The sequence below is a fragment of the Onychostruthus taczanowskii genome, unplaced genomic scaffold (genome assembly GCF_017590055.1).
Source record: "Onychostruthus taczanowskii isolate IOZ18803 unplaced genomic scaffold, ASM1759005v1 scaffold14, whole genome shotgun sequence".
Lineage (NCBI taxonomy): Eukaryota > Metazoa > Chordata > Aves > Passeriformes > Passeridae > Onychostruthus > Onychostruthus taczanowskii.
The window spans coordinates 14,650,232-14,670,541 of NW_024498573.1; the positions used below are offsets into that span (position 1 = coordinate 14,650,232).

The 20,310-nt window shown below is 41.4% G+C and overlaps 1 protein-coding gene across 2 annotated transcripts in view; it reads right to left on the bottom strand.

Annotated features, from left to right (window-relative positions):
- The window catches only part of SLIT3 (slit guidance ligand 3), a 471,830-nt gene that overhangs the window by 448,280 nt on the left and 3,240 nt on the right, over window positions 1–20,310 (bottom strand). For both annotated transcript variants that reach the window (XM_041397819.1, XM_041397817.1), the window contains exon 3: window positions 2,314–2,385. In XM_041397819.1, coding sequence (XP_041253753.1) covers window positions 2,314–2,385 — 72 coding nt within the window. The remainder of the gene's footprint in view (window positions 1–2,313; window positions 2,386–20,310) is intronic.

Here is a 20,310-nt window from a genome sequence, read left to right on the forward strand (position 1 = left end):
AAACCTCTGTAACCACATTTTGCTCAGAAAGGTGCTGGTCTGGAGGCTGGTGGTTACATCCAGGGGACATTCCTCATCTTTCTAGGATATTTGTGTGCCATAATTGAGAGAACTGAATTCTACAGCCCACAACAGGAACCCGCTCAGTGGCAATGTGGTTTTTGTCCAGACTCTGCCCTGCACTGATTTCAGGCTTGCTCTGGAGCAAATCCTCTGTGAGCACTCCCAAGGGGTTCCACCCTCAGGAACAGCAGCTGTGACCCAACTCTACACCCACTGTGCAACACGGTGTAAAACCACCTGGGACAGGGAGCAAGAACACCTGGGACAGGGTGTAAAACCACCTGGGACAGGGAGCAAGAACACCTGGGACAAGGCCAGCTTTCCACTGTGGCTGATCCTGCTTTTCTCTCCACCTGACACCAACACTGGGACAAGTTACAAGCAAAGGACACTGACTTCTCTCTGATTTGCAGTGTGCAGGGGATGGCTGCCATTCAGAAATGCCAAAAGAAGTGCTCTTGACAGGTGAAGTGGAAGCCAAGGAAGAGAGATTCCAACAGTCCCATCTGAAGTGACCTTTTCCCTCCCTCCAGCACACACCCATCCCTGCTGCTGGGAGAGCACTGAACACCTCTGAACATTCTGTGTAAACACCTCTGAAGAGTCTGGACCCAGGGAAAACTAGGATAAAACACTGTTCCTGTCTGTTCAACAGCCACTCCTCTGCCCTCAGTGCTCTGGGGATGCTCAGAGCTGGTGACAGGATAGGAGCTGAGGGCACAGACAGCAAGAGAGTATTGCACAGGTAACACCAAGAAAATGAAAATATAAAACTACAAAACTCCAGCACGTGAATGAGAGACACATGTTGCTTAAAGGACATGAGGAAAACTACATGAGGAAAAGACTGGAGGATTGCTTGAGACTGGAGGATTTTTTTCTGCTGTACAGGGTTATGAGTTTCCAGGTCACTTGCTCCTAGTCCTTATTCTGATGTGTGCAAACAGAATAATGCTACCTTTCTAGGAACACTGGGACAGGCTGCAGATTTCTGTCTCCTCACTGTACCCCCCAGCAAACAGGGCAGGGAGGGAAAAAAGGAAAAATAGGGGTTTAGTAACAGAATTATTAAGAGACGCCAAAGAAAAGTTAAGAAAAATCTGAAGGATGTTTTATTCCAGTGACTTTTGTGGCAGACACCATGCTAGTCAAAGTCTGAGCAAATGAGTTACAAAAACCTGAAATGAGCACAGCACAAAAGCACCAAAAAAGCTCTAAAGGTGGCAGTTGTTCATTTTGGTTATTCCTGAAGGCATAAAAGACTGCAGCAGCATTGAGCAATGTGTGACACTGAGAAAACCCAACCAAACTGAAACAACTACTGGCATTAATATAGTATAGAACATGTATTTTAATAGACTCTCAAAATGGTATTGACAGCCGGGATGGGAGCCAAGGAAATCTAAACAACTCCTCTGCTAGAGATGAGAGAAACACCACAAGAACAAAAAGTCTTCCCATAGCTTTGAGGTGTTTCCTTAGTATATGACAACTTGTTCCCAAGTGCTAAGGTAGCAGGAGCAAAGCCTCACCTTTTCCTTAGCAGGACTTAAATATTACTTGAATTATCACTAAAGAACTGTAACAGTTCAGCAGTTGCAGCTTTAGGGGTTTGTTTCAGAAGATACTCAGAGGAAAACTTTTCCTCACTAAGTCAGTAGTGCTGTTTGAGGTTCATGTAGAGAAAACAGGAACCCAGGGATGACAAAGTCTGCAGCCTGATGTTCAAGGCCTATCTACAGGTATGGTTAAGCTCTTGACAGATACTGAGCTCATGAGACAGCACCAGCTGAAATCTTTGCATTTATGACTGTATAGACCAAAAACCTCACCAGTTTCCTTGTGTTCCAGCTCTACAGCTATTCTTGATCAACTTCTGCTTAAGACTATGCGGAATGCTGTTAATAGGACTCACAGTGGCCAAAACCTGCAAGTCCCATTTGCTAATGTCTCAATATAAGTGATTTATGCATGAGTGATTGCAAAGCAGACCAAAATCTTTAGCACATGACTTATTCAAAGCTAGTAAGCAACAACTGAACAGCTCTGAAATTACAGTCACTTTAGTATAGAACTAAAATTTATTGTTTCACATGACAAACTGTTGAGGTTGTCTGGTCTAAAAGAATACCAACAACTCAATAATGTGCCAAAATTACTAGAATTTGATCCCTGGAATTATGGAAATTCTAAGTAGTAGCACCCTAAAATAGTCTCGTAAAAACCAGACAAGTTTTGTGTTGTACTCACAAGACACGAAGATTCTTCAGCCCTGTGAAGTCCGTCTTTGTGATTCTGGTGATGTTATTTTTTTCTAGATCCCTGCAGAGGAAAAAGCAAGCAGCATTCAGACACCATAACTGACACCCAAAATTCCATTAGCAGAAAGTATCTGCATCACTGGAGCACCTACCAGCTGCTCAAACTGTACAAACAAACACTAAAAGCATTAAAATCTCAAAAAAGCAAGTCATCAATCACAATGCATTTTGCCTCCTCCTCCTCCTCTAAGTTGTTCTCACAGATGAAGTTTCTCCCATATTTAGTTCTAGTGTCAGTGCTCACTATGTGCTTCTTTCCCCCTGAGATTACAATTCTGTAAGAGACTGTACATAGCCAAGACCCAATTAGCACAAAACAACTGAAACAAGTGTACAGGGCCCCAAAATTATTCTAAACCCAAGTGAGTCCAACCTGCTGCAGAAACTTTGGCCACACAGAGCATGAAAAGAGGACAGCTTAGTTCAGTGAGTCCTTAGTGTGCTCCTACCCAGCTGACTGGAACACTCACTGTGCCACAGGACCTGGTTTGCCATTTTCTCCCCTCTGGACCTGCCTTTGCCAAGAGCCCCTGAAGTCCTGCCAGCTGAGCACGCCCTGTTACTTGGCTGTAGATATTTCATGGTTTTCAGTCCTGTCCGCACTGTTCTCCCTGACCTAGTGCTATCCAACAGGGACAAGACAACAGCTGGTCTTCCTTTCTGCTCTTCATGCCATCAAAAATATGGCATGTAGACACAAAATGTATAATATTTTTGGCATAACTTTTTCGAACATTTGACATCAATCTTTCTATGAGTCTAACATACAAGCAAGACCTTAACTGGATTGAAGCAGTACGTAATGCACTGGAGCACAGAAATAAGTGTTTAAGAATATTGGAATCTAATTCTAATGGTTATTGACAGACATCAAAATAATACTAATAAAATCCTTAAGTCATAAAATGGATTATAAACAGATTTTACAAATATAGGCCTTAGTTCATGCATCTTAGCACGAGACATTTCTCTAATTCAAGAAACATTCTCCTGTCAGGAAAGCACAGATGGAAAGTAAGGATAAATATAAGGAAATTAGGGGAAAAAGGTCCCTATGTTTCAGCTATATGAACAAGACAGCCTGTACCCCTACTTGACTTATGTCAGCTGTGTTTTAAAAGGCTCACTGAAGAAAAGAAACCACCAAGCCTGTACAGGGCACTTCCACTGCCTGTACCAGCCATTCTCTTCCTTTTGTCTTTGTCCTCTCGATTCACTCGTGCTTTTCCCCAAGAATACCTCTGAATCAGTGCCTACATCTTTCAGATTTTCCAGCTTAATTTTCTCTTCTGTTCTGAGTTTAGTTCTTCTACCCTGGTGCATCATTAACTGCTCACTGGTGTGCCAGTGAGCTGATTGCAAGAAACACTGGAAAGAATTACGTCTGGAGTAAGCAACGCGTAAATAGCCGGTGTTTGACTTGCATGTTGGTCCCCATCTGCTTTTCATGGCATTCCATCACAAGCTTTCCCTTTATCTCAGAGAAGCTCTAGCAAAACACAGCATTAAGCTGGTTGGAATCCCCCAAGGCAGAGAGGAGCCAGCCAAGGGACATGGAGCAACACAGTGTCCATGGCCCCGGTTTTTGTGTATTTTGGTAAGACTTGATCCCAGCACAGCTTTACTTGGCTTCAAGTGCATGCAGAACCACCACTCCTGCCATCCACACAGCAACCTCCCCACCACACCCAGTGTGAGACAGCAGTCCCACACACGAGCACGATTCCCCAGGAACACTCAACATTCTTCCCCTGGGGAAATCTGCAGCTCTCTGTTCTGAAAGACTTCAGCATTCCTTGATCAACACATATCTTGAGATCGCTTTTTCCTCTCCTCCTGCAGATTGGCACAGCCTATCCTGTATACACAATATCAATCATCCTATTAATCACTTACAGAGTTTAGTGTCTAAGTGAAAGGTTTCCATTTCTGTTATTCCAATTACTTGCACCATTCCCTAACCTTAAGAGAAACATTCCTCATGAAGTTCACTCTGCTCAAACCCTAACTGCAGCCTCTGTCTGTTTTAAAAAACAGTGTTTACCTTCTGCACATTTGCTTTTTCCAGCGTGCTCTGCCTCAAGGCTTATCTGCCATTTGAAGAAAAACAGACTAAAACTGTGATGAACTATGTAAAATTTCCTCCTCCTGTTCACAGTAGGTCTAATGCTGCTGCAAAGCAGCAGATTGCCACAGGTTACCCCATTAGTCAATTAAACTTTGTGACTCTGAAGTTACTGAACTAATGCAGACATTAGTGGTTTACAGCTGGTATTTGTGGGCAACATAATATTTTATGTTTCCTTTATAAAGTTTGGCAGCTGATTATGGGCTCACTAGTGGGTTTCAACTACAAAGAGCTAAACCTTAACATGTAATCTTGGTTGGCTTTCAAACACATCAGTGTTCAAAAGGACTCTTGGAACTAAACAGATTTCTTGGAAAAGAAATCATCTGGGTCTAAGATATGAGGAAAATAATACCATGCAGGCAAATTTATTTATATTTCACTTCAACACATATCTATGTGCAGATGAAATAATTCTGCATAATATTCTTATTTTGCAGAATTCCTGCATTTTGAGTAGTATGTGGGGCCAAGAAGATCTTGAATCCTACTCAACACATCTATCCCACAGGACCAGCTACTACTCTTGGTCATTTCACATTCAAATAAGATAGTCTAATCAATTAAAAACATCTAAGAAAACTCCACTAAGGAATGCAGGTTTCTTCTGGAGTGTCAGCAGCAAAGTTGATTATCACTCTATTAAAAAGAAATCAGAAATTACATCTGGTATATTGGTAAAGCTCTTGACATTAGGTCTGCCTTGTCAATTTATTAATTTCTTTTATAATTTGTAGGATAAAGCATGCTAAGAACAGTGCAGCTGCAGTGGTAGCTTTAAGAAAAGAGAAGTGGAAGGAATTATTTCAGTGAGAATAGAAACATGAATTGGACTAGAATGGTACAAGACATCATGAAAGTGAGTTCAGATGAGCTATTAAGGGAGCTTTACTCATAAACATGTCCTGCTATGTTCTAATAACAATTTAATTCAACACATATTTTGTAGATGCAGAAGACTGACTCACACAACATACACACTTATTACAAACAGGGATGCTTGGAGCAACTGGAGCAAATCCTACTTCATTGCAATAATTCCTCTGAATTGCTTCATCTTTCATTCTTCTCTAAAGACAATCAAGTGAATTTTAGACAGAGTTTTCAATGTCTTAAAGCACCAGCATTCCCAGGAGTGCACAGATTTCCTCTGCTACAGTACTTAAATTTCAGTTGATAATTATTCTGTTTAGCCACTCAACTCTTCCAAAACATCCGGACGCTGTCTCAGCCCCCACCCTCTTCCTTGGACTGGATGAAGTTCATGACTGGAGAAGTAAATCCACTTGTCTCTTCACACTTTGTGCTTCTGCCCTGCGGGCTCTGCAGCCTTGGCAGTCGCAGCCCCTCGCCCTGGACAGCTCGGAGCCTCCCTCCCTCCCTGATGCACAGAGTCAGGACTGAGCTGACACCCCATCACCCCCACAACGAGCAGAGCAGCTCTTACAGGAGAGCCAATAACAACAGCAATCAGATGCTGAAGTCTTGCACAATCTTCAGCTCAATAATTCTGTAGGTATGTACAAATGAAAATGCCTTACACAATGTTCAAATCCTTTTATATACAAGGATGTAAAAATTCAAAGCAACACTACTAGACTACAAGTTCCTATTCTAGTCAGAGGTTATCCTGCTACCATCTGAACCCCCTCTCTATTATAACACCCAAGATAACTGGATAATAAAGTTTGGGCCCTCATCATAATTGTGAATCTTAAACATACTCAGGTCAATCCCTAACTTAATTCCTCAACATCTTCAAGACTACGGGTTTGAGGTCCTTTAATCAGCTGCTCATTTCAGAGCTCTGGTTGCCCAGTTGTGCTTTTCCAGGCACAGAGAAGCCAAATTGAAGACTCTTAACTAAAGCACAAACCAGTTCTCTCTCTACAGCTCTGTCATGGTTTGGCTCTGCAGCCTGTGATACATGGGCACAAGCTCAAGGGCAGACAAAACACACTCATTCTGATGTTCTTACTGCAAATGCTGTGCTTGCTTTAAGACAAGGTTCTATTCCGTGCTTTAAAAAAAAAAAAACAGTATTTTTTTCTGAAAAACTGAAAAACTACCAGACTTCAGGCCTAATTCTGTTACCTTTTGGTCAGAAAACAAATTGCCTAAATTTAGTGCCCATTCTAGAAGGAACACAGTTGTTGCACTTGGTTAAAGCCATTTATTATCAATGACTGCTCAAAAACAATAAATTTGCCTCTATTTCAGAGAATTCTCAGGTGCCCATCTGGCAAACAGTGGCATTCCTAACAACAAAACTGAAGATCCTTGACGCCCAAGAATTTCATGGCAGTAGCTGATTTTGCATTTCAGTGACAAACAAAAGTCCTAGATGGGCAATATTTTAAAAATATCTATTGTCTAATTAATATTATTTGTCTTTAACCTAAAATGAAAACCCATGGAAAACAAAAATAACCTGCCATCTAAGGAGAAGGAGCACCAAACTTAATTGCAGTCTCAGATATTTCTTCATTTACATCAATAAAGAATTCAATAAGAGCAGTAGGGAAACTGGATTTAAGGAAAAATGAACTGCCATACACTTCAAAAAACAGCTCTTACCCAAGTTAAACAGCACCAGGATTCTTTCCTGTCCAGCTGCTTCCTAAGTAAGGTAAATATTCATTTCTAGTCACAGAACCTCAAACACAAAGTTGAGTTTCTGTTCCTGTTACATTCTCAAAGTGGTTGCCACACACCAGTTCAAAGCAGGGACAAACAAATCAGCCCAGAACCCAACACTCTGAAAGGAATCTTGATTCAACCAACACCCCACAATCTACAGGGAAGATGAATTTCTCTTCACCTCATTTTTTTTATTTTCCAAGAAGGAATGCATAAAATTTGTGTGTCACAGAACAAAGTTAGGAACTAATAAAAACCTCTCTTGTTCCCCCTAAAAACAGGTCAGGATCCAACACACCATCTACAATTCCCATCAAAACAAACTTCACCTGGGACACAATTCATGCAACTTCCAAATGTTCATGAAAAATAGAAGAAAAATAATTTCCCAAGAAACTTAAGAGCACCTGTTTTGAAGTGACAGCACACATCCTTTGCTATGATTAATCTGTACCACATTCCAAAGGGTTTATTTTATATGGCAAATCTACATTGAAAACATGGGAGCCAAAATTCAAGTGATAATGAATTAATCCAGATTCCTGATGTTTTTCATTAGCCCAATTCCTCCAAGTAACTAAAGCAGCCCTCACTTCTGAGAATCAAGGCTTTTTCTGTGTCACCGCACTGCCAAAGGACTTTGTCAGCCCAAAGCATCCTGAGTGGCAGCTGAGTCATCCCCTGGAAGATTTTCTGTGCTTTGTTGTCACCACCCCAGGTAACAACAGCACCTGAGCTGGAACAAACCTGCATTTTCCACAGCAATACATTTTTCACCCTTGACCTGGCTGTCTCTTGCACTCCAGAAACTTAAAGCCATGAGGAAAACCTTCGTGATTTTTAGGAAAGGTGTCTGCAGGGCTGGAGGCAAAAAGCTGTTCAGTAAAGCCTCCCCTCTTTAGGAGTGCTTTAGTTCTTGGCTTGAGAACATGCTAAAGCCAGGACCAGGAAAGGGACAAAAATGCACTCCCATGTGTGAATGTACCCACACAGCAGATTCTGGCTGCCCTTTCCAGTCTTCACACACCCAGTGTCTGTTTAATTATTTTAACCATTTTCCAGGATTTCTGCTGTGCAGCTAATTTTCTCTAATGGGCATGAACTGCCACCAGCCTCTTAACCTTAAATGACCATAATTCCCAACAGAAAGCACTTGGCAATTTTCTCTTTTGCCTTCAATCCAAGAACTTCAAAGTTACTGTGATAAACTACTCAATTATAACACTATCCTGAAGCCCTCTGGCAGCACAATCTGCATATCTTCAGATTGAACATATTTTCATCTCAAGTTTTGCAATGCAGGAAATGAATTCCTGGGACTGGGTTTTATGAAATACACAAATTCCACCAGTTTCCAAATCACATGGGCAAGTATGAACATCACTTCTAAAGACTAAAACTTCAAAATCATATTCAGCTGAGGTAATTCCAATTTTTAAAAAATAGTACATTTCATCTCTGTAAGACTCAAGTTATTTTTTTCTTCTTATCAGCTGACTTTGCAAAGGAGCATGAGAATTTATTTTTATTTCTACTAAGCTCTAGAAAGACTGGCACTCTCTGAACATTTAGTTCAATAGAAGGAAAATATTCAAAGCCCTCCACCTGAGAGGAAATAAACTCATGCAAGCAGCCCAGGTGAGGCACTGCATGAGCAGGAAGATGCTTTGCAGCAAAGTCTCCTGGAGTCCCACTGTCCCCAAAACCCCAGCAGTGGCCCTTGGAGCAGCAAAGGCCACCTCAACCACAGACAGAGGGCTTGAGAATTTGGAAGAATTCACTGCTGTCTTGTCCTGTAGGTTTTTGACAGCCCATCTGCAATCCTGGGTCAGTGCAGGCTCTCAGGACAGGAAGGAGACTCTCAGGAAGCTGTCTGGTGACATTTGAACAGAGGCTGAGACACCTGGGTTTGTTGAACTTAAATTAAAGAAAGGTTAAGGGGAGATCCTACTGCAAACTATAACCAGCAGCTCAGAGACTGCGGACCCCCTTCCCTGATCTGCAGTAAGGACAAGGCACAGGTGGGAAAATATTAAGAGAAAAAGACAAGCCCTGCTACAACCAGCAGCGCTTTCCAAATATTCTGCATAGTTTCAGAAACAAGGACTGCACAGATCCACACAGAAATACTGGGATCCAACAACGTGGACATCTTACACAAGAGTAACAACCAACTCACTATTCAACAGTGCTGAATTTTTGCTGTAGTTGTTGCATACCACGTGTGTGACCCTGGATATTTTCAGTCCTCAGGAAAATTTAAACAGCAATTAAACAGTCACACAATAGTTGGAGTGTGCAAATCCCATGCTGCAGTCCATCATAGTTTTGTAACACACCTACACGACAGCTTTTAATTCAAAAAAGGTTAGATCCTCTCTTCTGATTAGAGAAGGCTTTCAGGTATGAGTCAGACTGTTTTCTTTCTGTCTGAACAATGAGAAAAACGGACCTTCGAGGTTAAGTGCCCTAATTTTGTGAATAAGCTGTCCATTCTTAAGCCCATTACAGCGGTGCTTGGTTAATAACACACATTAAGTGTCCAAACGATCTGGAACTGCTTGCAGACAACACACTTCTGCCCTCATCCTTATAAAAATAAGAAAAAAAAAATAGTTGGCAAACTACAAATGTTAAGAAATATCCAGGAGAAAAAAACCCTTCACTTTTTGCAACTTGTGCAGTTGAATTCCAGGCTGAATTCCCTACAGCAGACTGCAGTGGAAGTCACACCAAGGCCCACAGAAAGCAGAATAATGGATTGAGTAATTCAAGTATTCTGCTTCTTCCAAGGAAATACATGTTTGTCTCAGCCTGCAGGAATTCCTGTCTAATAATTAGAGTGCACAGGTTTCATTACCCACATAAAGGAATTGTTATGCTGACAGCATAATGTTTAACAGTACATTTTATACTCTGTGTCCTTCACCTCTGTCCCCAGAGTCTGCACTTGCTCTTGATGTGCTCCAGATCCCTCTGGCAGTGTCACCTGTGCTCTGGGGAAGGACAGAGGCACTGCAGGGGTGGAGGCTGTCCTGGCACTTCCTCTAGGGCCAGGGCACACCTGGGCTGAAGAGGCACCAGGTGATGGAGCTCCAGCACAGCAGGGAGAGGACAAACAGCACCCAGGGCTGCAGGAACACTGCCCAAACCTCAAGTGATGGTCTGAGCAAAGTCAAAGCTCATCTGGAGCTCAAGCTGGCAAGGGTCACCAAGAAAAGCTCCCAGCAGTGCATCAGCTGTAAAATAATTCATAGAATGACTGGGTTGGAAGAGACCTCCAAAATCATCGAGTCCAACCCGTGCCCTAACACCTCAACTAAAATAATATAATAATAAACAAGATGTGATGGTTCAGTGACAGTCTGAGGTGCTCAGAGCCTTGACCAGCACAGCCTCCCATGTTCTGTGCCCAAGAGCAGAGGAAAGCCAGGAGTGGCAGAGGATCAAGTCAAACATCCCTTGAGAGCTCCTGACCTGCACGAGCCTGCAGAAGACAGGACACAGCTGCTGGGGCACAGGGCAGGCTGATACAGCCCAGGCAAAAGTCACCTCTGCCTTGAGAAGGTTAAAAAGCACAAAATGGCAAAGGGCAGGCTACTCAGCATCAGCCTCAGGGTGGTACTGGAAAAGTCACTGAAAATACTACAGGAGGCAATTTCTGGTGTTCAAGACCCAAACAGACATTTTCTGTCTGAATTCTATGTTCTGCTTTGAGCACAGCCTGAACCAGGAGATCTCATGAAATCCCTTCCAACATTAGTGATTCCATGAGTCTACATTTTCTGCAAAGGAAAAAGTAAAACAAGTATTTGCTGTCTTCTGTTTTGGGGGGAGTTCAGGGAATGGCAGAAAACTTTAAATACGAAGCATAAAAAGAAAAAAGAAAATACTTTAAAATACAGCTGCTACAGAAACATGGTTTAATATGAAGAAGGCAGGATGTGCACACCACAAAGAGCAGCAAGTACAGTTCTGTGTCAGATTAGCTCAACATCATTTTAATTCATACTAAAAATTAAACCCCAAGGTTAACAATTGCACAGACAAAAGGTCACTTCTTTACTTCTTTTCAATTCTTGATCTTTTTAGCCATTCCTACCCAACCCCTCCAACTGGGCTCTTCTTCCATGTCCAGCAGGAGCAGCTGGTTCCAGGGATTTCAGGTGGCCAGACCAGACCAGTTGTTCCAAAGCTCAGCCTGCCACAAAGGCAGAAATCAGACCATGTCAAGCGTTCTCTGCTCATATTTTCACTCAGCTACCACATGGACAGCCTCATCAGGATATCAACAGAGATGTGCTTCGGTGTTTGACACTTATGGACTCATCTGGGCAAAAAGCATTGCTGCAAACTTCCCCAGAACACACATTGCTTTAATTTATTTTTATTTCACTTAACAGTGTGGTGTGCGACTGAATAGATCACAGTGAAGAAGCTGCAGTGTTTGGGTGCTCTCCACTAATGCAGACACCCTGATATTTCAGATTTGCAACATTTCACACCTGCTCCTCACTGCTGTAAATTGTTGATAACTTGGAAAGACACTCTATGAACAAACAAATTATTTTAGTGAAGCCTGGCATGAAAATCAAGCCCTGATTTCATCACCCTGCTCACTTTCAGACATGCACAGACTAGAAACCCTTCCCAGATCTTTTCCTGGAAAGGTAAGAGAGATCTCTGTTTATGTTTGGGGTTTTTCTTTTTGTTGCTGTTCAGGGCTTTGGTTTTTTAATGTAAAAAGCATCCAGTTTCACCAACCCTATTCATTCCTAGCACCACCACACTGAGTGTAACATGTCTACAGAGGCCACTGAGGAGCAGAGGAAGCCAAAACCCTGCAATAAAATGCGTAGGACAGTTTTAATATGTAAAATGAATTTTGAAGGAAAGGTTGTATTGACTTGATGTTAGCAACCAGATGTTGCAACCAATTTACAAGCAACTTTCTTCACTCTTGAGTGGATTCCCACCTTCCTTGTCCCCCATTCTCATCCCACTTTTTGGTTTTTTACTTGCTGCAGTAAAGCTGAATTGATTTCACAGAGTTTGCTAAATGAACACAAAACTCAAGTTTTCCTAAAGCCTTTGCACAGAAATCTGATGTTTCAAGTTACTGAAACTCCTCATGCTTATAAAACCACTTTGTACTGACCCTGCTGCATACATGAGGGCTATGGAAGAACCAGCTTGGAAATTATCCATTCTATAAAATGAAGTTAACATTAACTGGGATTAACTGGGAACAATCCATTTTCATCTTCTAAAAAACTTCATAAGCAATTAGCTAAAAAACTTTCCAGAGGGAAAACAATGAACATAAAACCAAAACCAATGCCAAACAAACCCCCAAAAATCCATAAAACCCTTCTGATTGCTCCTTATCTTCTGCTGCCTTTTCACATGTTATCTATTAAAACTCAAAGCTCCAAAGGATCATTGGGCTGTTTCCTACACTTTCACATTCTTATCTGAGAAACTTATATCCAGATGTGTGTTTTCATGTCTCAGAAGAACCAGCCTCCCCCTTAGGGCCTTATTTCTCAGTATCTATTTCCACTTCTGGAAAACAAGTTCTCTTTGCTCAAGAATTTCCCTTCCATCGTTTTTTTTCACCTCTTTTTTTCTGGTCTCCAACTAAGCTCCCTGCTGCATTTATCTAGGCATTTCAGAAATGCACAACTGCCTCCCTGCACCACTGCCTCACAATGAGCTCTCTTTTGTGCCCAGCTGTGCTCTCCAAACCCCACCTCTAACCAGCTCTACCACTTCAAGAGGATGAGACTGCCAGGGCCTCTTCTCACCAGTCTCCTGCAATTTCACACGAGCTTGTGACCCAGAGGCTCCCACATTGCTCAGTGATGCTGTAACCACTGCTGCCCTCCCCAAAGAAAGATGTTTCATCCAGATTTTGCCAAAATCAGCATTTCAAAAAAGCCTTCCTAATATAATGCCTCCCCAGTCTAAACAAAACCATCACACAGACAAAAGACAAAACTGGAGAAAATCCATAAGTTAAGTTCCCACTAAAGTCCAGGCAAAACAAGCTTCAGGACAAACAGGAAGGCACAAGACACAAACTGCTTTCTGGACTCATCTTCTCCTTGCTGAAATTTCTCAGAGTCATATTTAAACAGCACAACTGCCTTAATTAAACATTGCTGTCTCCATAGCCGTAGACAAGCTGTGGACACATGCAGGATTACTTTAATGGGCTGGATGTCCTTTGATCACATCTGTTATGTGAACTTTTTGTGCTACACACTCTATCCTAAATCAGAGAGAATGGGCAAACTGCTGTTTCCTTACTGGGAGAGCAGAAAAATCATTAATGTAAAGTTAAATTATATTCTTACATAGGGAATGGGCAACAATGCAGGATTTCTTTGTTCTTCCACCTTGAATAAGACAGCCCTTCCCAAGGAACACAATATAAAATTCTAAGGAAGAGTCTTCCGTTACTGGATAAGCCTTTTGTAATCTTCAAAGGAAAACGGAAGTTAGGAATTGGAATATTTTCTATTTTGGGACAAATTATTTGTGCAAAAAACTTTTCCAAGTCAAAATTTTTTCATCAGGTTGGTATCTTGTAACATATGACACTGCATTTAATGCTAACGCCCAAAACCCTCTTAGGCAGACAGACAACCAAGTACTACTTGAACTTAAAAAGCTGCTAAAATATTTGAAGAAGTGCTCAATATTGTCCAGTGCACACCCAGAGAAAAGGTCAGCGATGACAATTCAGAGGGACAGTTTTGCTAAACTGCCTTAAAATACTTGGTTCTACTCTGACCTGAGAAAGTGAGGAAGGCTCACAACTCATGGTATCCTTTGAAAGTTTCAGGATTATTTATTAGGTACACCAGTAATAGCTCACAGTCCACTAACACTTGTATTCTGTACCAGTTAATTATCACATTCTTACCTGCCACAGGAGAAAAGGAAAAAACAACGGAAAAAAAAAAACCCACCAAGGATTCAGGAATAGTCCTCTAACTATTAGCATGCACCTTCATTCTGTTACCTTCCTAAGAGTTAAATGCTTGTCTTTTGACACATTTCACAAGAAAGTTGATTTCCACAGTCTTCCCCTCTATCCTGTCCCTCTCTGCCCATAGTGAAATAGCCAACCTTGACAGAATCCAGCTCTTGAAATGAAGTTTGGAGACACACATTAAAAGCTGCATTTGATTGTGCTGTGATTTTGGAGATCAGAACCTCAGCTCTACTAATATGAAATTTATTACCATTTCTGTTATCATGCCTAGAAGCACCCTTACAATAGCTCAAAATTCCCTCATATTGAGCACTGCACAAACAAAGATTTCCCAAGGGATTTTCTGCAAAGAAAAAAGAGCAAAGAGATGAAGACAAGCAGATGAAACAGAACTGTGAGTACAGCAGGCACTGTACTCAATCCAACAGCCTACCTTGCACTCTGTATTTTTAACTGATAGAATTAAAATTACAGTAAATTTTAAGTTTTGTAAAACAAACTGGTGGCTTTGGGGTTTTTTTTGGGGGGAGCTTTTTGGGTTGTGGGGTTTTTTTGTTTGTTTGTTTTTAACAAGGACTGCTCTTCTCAAGAAACAGCATCAGAAGGGAAGGGAAAAAAGAATAAATCTATCAGAAACGGAGTTCAGCACCATCCTCCCCACATTACAGGCACATTGACAGGCTGTTAAAAATGGGTTACTGATCTCCAAATCATCGACCTCCAGACCCCTTCCACAGAGCCCTGGCTGAAACAGAATCACCAATCTGTGTCTCTGTAAAGCAAACAGAGAAAGCACCCTGAAGAACTGCAGGCAGCTCCTGTGTCCTGTGCTGTGGGTGACTGCCGGGATGCAGGGACAGAACAATGTCACCACGGTGTCCCCACACTGCAGAAGAGGGGTAATTAATTCCCAAATACAACATTCATTCAAATTCATTCCCAGATACAATATTAATTCCAATTAATTCCCAAATACAACATTAGTTCTAACTAATGAAATACAACACTGCTGTCCCAAACCACACTGACTGTGCACAGGGCGGTCAGGCACCGCCAGGGACAGGGTGTCCCAAAATGCTCAGTGCTGCCTGCACTCCCACAGCATTTACAGGTGTTTGAGAGCTCTCTGCAGCACCCTGGTGCTAATTCCAGCAGGCTGATCCCTCTCCAGGAATCAGCAGGAATAAAGGCAGGCACAGCATCCTGCAGGCAGGAAGAACACAGGACTCTCCCGAGGAGTCCCTCTGCCAGAAAGGTAAGAATAATTTCTGCAACAGTATTGCAGCTGTTGAGGAAAACAGGTAAAATGAACTGCTGGGAACACCAATTCCATAATCAATTTAGAAGCAAATTTCAGATAGATTTTGAAAGCTGATCAATGGAAATTCATTGTGTTCCCTCCCAGGAACTAACAGCCCAAATGACTTGAAGCTTAATTTTCCCAAAACCCTTGATAAGACAAGACCAGCTTTAAAACTGGGTTTTCTGCCTCATTTTAACCATACTCATGTTTACTGTAAATGCTCCCTTCACCAGTGACAGCAAAGCAGATTTGAAGCAATGGCTACAGTCTCATTTCTACCTGAGAGACAAAATTAGGGTCTTAGAAAAAAAAGTAGATCACAAATAGAAAGGTAAAAATCTAATTAAAAGCTCCAGAAATCTATCAATCATAAGATTAAAATCATATATTGCAGCCATCAAACAGATGGTGTAAAAGCAAAATACAAAAATTTATTCTGACAGAGACAACTGACAGACCAGATTCAGTTGCAGGGGGAAAAAAATAAAAGAGGCTGAAAATAACTGGCAGAGGCAAGAATCTGCCTCTTAAATTCTCTTTTCTGTGGAGATGGCCTTCAACTCAATCTGAAATTTACTGAGTACAGAGCACAGACCTGCCCCCTTATCTTTGATGTGTTTAATACCATTAGACAAAGTGTCAGTTGCTTACAAGGCCATTTGCTAATGGGGAAGAAGCATTCTTGCTATTGACAAGATCCATTCAAGACCTGAAATGATGATATGTCTGACTAGAAAACACTGAAAACAAACTTGGAAATTATGCATTACAGATGTCTGGAGGAAAGACTTGAAAAATACTGAAAACAGAGCAGCCTGGGCCATATTGCAACCCAAATATGACTGGAACCCAGCCTTTTCTTATCCTAACGACTTACACAACAAATAAAAAAGTAAAATTGCTACTGCTTTACACTGGCAAACTGTTGGTGAGCATAGAGGGACGGGAGTCAGCACAGCAGTGCCAGATCACAACCCACACTGGGTTGTGCTACAGCACGTGAATCAGTGAGAGCTTCTGGAAGCTTCCTGGGACCCCAGAGCAGAAAGGAGCCAAGGACAGAAGGCACATTCCCACCAGCTGTCCCTCAGACCTCACAAGAGGACAGAGAATAAAACTATTTTAAAACTAGATATAAAACTGTGATAACATTTTCTGAACACTGCTCCGTCTACACCCTGTACCAGGACGGACAGATGGACAGTGCCTGAAGGAACTTCAGACGGACAGACGGACAGTGCCCCACGTCCCTTGCAGTCAGCCCTTCTCCATCGTGTTGCCAACATCATTCTTCTTGGAAAAGCTTTGTACTCGGAGGTTCACTTTGGCTTTTCTCCCCAAACTTATTTTCCTTCCTCACCTGAAGTTAGACACTTGCTGGGTCTCCTCCTCCCTGAGGAGGACAGACATCACTGTTTTGTCCTGCAGGATGGAAATTAAGCCCAGCAGGGAAAGAGAAGCCCCTTCAGAGAGCTGTGGGACCACAAGATGTGTGAGTGGATTCCTACAGGTGTTTCACACTGTGGGAAATCAAGCAACACAAACTTGATCAAGGGTTTTGGGAAAATTAAGCTTAAAGTCATTTGGGCTGTTAGCTCCTGGGAGGGAACACATCCTATTTAAGCCTTCTGAACAGTCTCTGCAGTAAACAAACTCACTTCTTCACATGCAGTCACTGAAATGACCCACTGAATATCCTTATTAGAGCCAAGTCCTTTTCCCCTATCATCATTATCTCCAAACATCTTGTGAGATTTCTGTGAAAAAATGATTTTTCTCTTCTCTGTGGAGGTTGAGGACTAGCCTAAATACTCTTGAAAACACAGACAACTAATATCAGAGCCAGTGTCCATGCAGGACAAGCTACTTTTGTTTTAAACACAACTGGAAATGTTTGTACCCTGGCAGTGACATTCCAAAAGATGACAGGTAGTTCTCACTGTAAAGGTCAAATGACAATGTAAAACAGTTTTATAAAACTACAGTGGCAATAGAAGAGCATCAGGATTTACTTTTTTTATTGGCCTCACATCCCTACAGGTAAGCTGTACCTGTATTCTTGGCTACATGGCTCCCCAAACCCATACAGTGCACAGATTCCAGGGATACAAAAACAGCTGCTCTTTAGAGGGGCAATTTTCCTTTGGCCTAATTCCTTTGCATGAATCAATACTCAGCTGCAAAAGTAAGAGTATGAATAAAAGTAAATAGTCTCAGAGAAGCTCATTAAAAAGTTCTGCAGGAAGTAGCCTGGTCTCTTTCATCTCAAAACCTAATCCAAATTTGTGCAAATAAATACAGGCAACATGACAATGGCCACTGCTTGCTTCTGCAGCTACCAATTTACACCAGCTAATTCCATCCTCCTTCCTGCTCCCATCACTTCAAAACCACGTCACAAATTTAACAGCAGCAGACTGATCCTGCCCAGGTGTGTGCCAACATCCACTCAAGCACTGCTAGTCAGAGTTACACTAGGAAAGGGAAGTATCCCCATAAAATCAGAGAACCCAGTGGAGTTTTCCCAGGATCAGTCCCTCCAAGAGCAAGCTTTCCAAGTTAAAGCCACATACATCCACTTACTGACACATGACCTAGGGAAAAAAATATCTGAGAAATGCTCCATGCAAGGTTTTGGAGACAATTACTACAAACAAATGAGTGGTAACCCCTAGTGGGAAGAACTCTAGAACAGCAGAATGTCAGTGCAAGAGTCACAGAATTATATTTGCATGTGTTTAACATCGCCTTCTGCAGGAATATGGAAGCACTCAAGACAGGAGCTTAGATTTAATTTGGAGACAGAATTGAGGAAGTTGAAGACTTATTACAAGCCAGTGCAACTTCAGCAGCTCCATGCACCTAGGCCAAAACCACCATAATAATATATTTGTGTAACAGAAACCCCAGACCACATGAAAACTCAGGAGTAAGCAGATGACTAAGCTTCTAAATTGCACCTAAATGTGGACACACTCAATTTAGCTGCTCAGACAAAGCACAGAACAGATTAGTCCTGCAAGCTTTATCAATTTAGCAAGGTAAAGAATCCTTCAAATGAAAGGCAAAACAAAGCAATGACTAACACAGGAGAGCTATCAATTAAACAAGAGCCTAAGCCACCAAACAAACTCATCAAGAACTCAAACATGGTTAAATTCCCCAAATAAGCTTTTATACATATGTAATGTGCTGCTAACAGACAAGGAGATAAGCAGGCAGGAATGGGAGGAAAATCACAAAGGTTCCTGCTTCACATTCAAGCAGGAGGCAGACACTGACCCAGAAGACTTCTGAGCAGCTTCTCAGTATCACTGGTTCCTTTCAGAGCTGAGGAGCTCAGCTGTCAGGCTTTGATCTGCTCACTGCATTTCTGCATCATCTCAAACTGAATGTGGCTACCAGCATTATTAAATGTCATAAAGAGCCACATATATGACACTCTACACGTATAGAAAACATTTCCACTGAAGGAAATTATAGAAATTGTAGAAATAATCACATCCAATAACTGAAGCACAGCTAAGGAAATTCTGGTTATGGGAGTTTGATAGAGCAATCCTAAGGAACGTTTTAGAAAGGTAAAATACTTGTAAAATATTTGGGATCCTCATGGATGTGTTTACATAGTCTTAAATTTTCTTCCTTTATTAGATCAAATGTCTTACCAGTTGCCCAGACAAAATATAAGAATTGCTATGCCCACTCCAGAAGTTATCTAATAAATTATCAGTTTTTCTCCAAAATACAAAAATTCTATCAACCTCTATTTTTGGTGAGGTGCTAAGTTGCTCACAAGTGTGGAAGGGATCAGAAAATACTAACAAAAACTACAAGGGCAGCTCTGCCATCCTGCTCAAGGACCCCTGTGGAGCATCACATTCTGCAACATGAGGACATACTGCAAATATGGAATATGATGGCTATGCTGAGCATTCCTTCTCCAGAGCAAGCATAACTGCAAGTCACTCCTGGAAGTGACAAGGATTTGCTTCACCACTTATTTTCTCCAGACCGAGTAATTTCGTTGTGCAGCAGGACAATTTTCACCTCTTTTTAGCTCTTTATGAGAGGTGAGCCAAAGCTTCCACCTCAACCACACAATTAGAAGACTATCATAGAATGTAATCACAAGGTAAAAACTGCAGCACAAACCTAACACTACTTGCTGTATTTGCAAAGTTACTATAAAGATCAGTCTGTGTAAAAATTAAAAATAGAAGTAGAGGATTGTTTTATAGCTCTGTTTCTGTGATCACTGGTTAATCTGTGGATTTCCTTCAAGGCAGAAATCACAGGTACAAACCTACTGCCCTTCAAAGTGTTCAGGGAAAAAAAAAAAAGAAATCAAGCATGCATCTCATTTCTCAGGAAAAATCAGTAATCAAAGCTAGTTCATTTAATAGAACGTCTCAATAAGAAATTCTTTTTCCCCTGAAGATATTTCCCATTGTTTCCTTAATATTTTCAGTTTTCCTGGGTTTCATATTAACACAAATTTGAATAATATTTAACTTGGCTCCATTAGCCCAAACAATCTGTAACATTTGTCCAAACATAACTCTAAAAGCTTGGTGGCAAAATATTTTAAGTGGTGCTATTAGATCTTTTACTAATTAAAGCAAAAAGTTTCCGACTTGAACAGGTATGTGGAATTTTTAGCTCAGGAGAATGCAGAGAGAAATAAATACCTTTCCAGAGCACAACAGTTTAAAAAGGCACTTCGTGTGTGGCCATCAAGAAACTTGTTAAAATTATTTTCCCAACATATAAACATGTCTCCGAGATTAAAAATATTTTTGTGATTTCAGATATGATCAATTTGGTCTTATTTACATGCTAAACATACTAG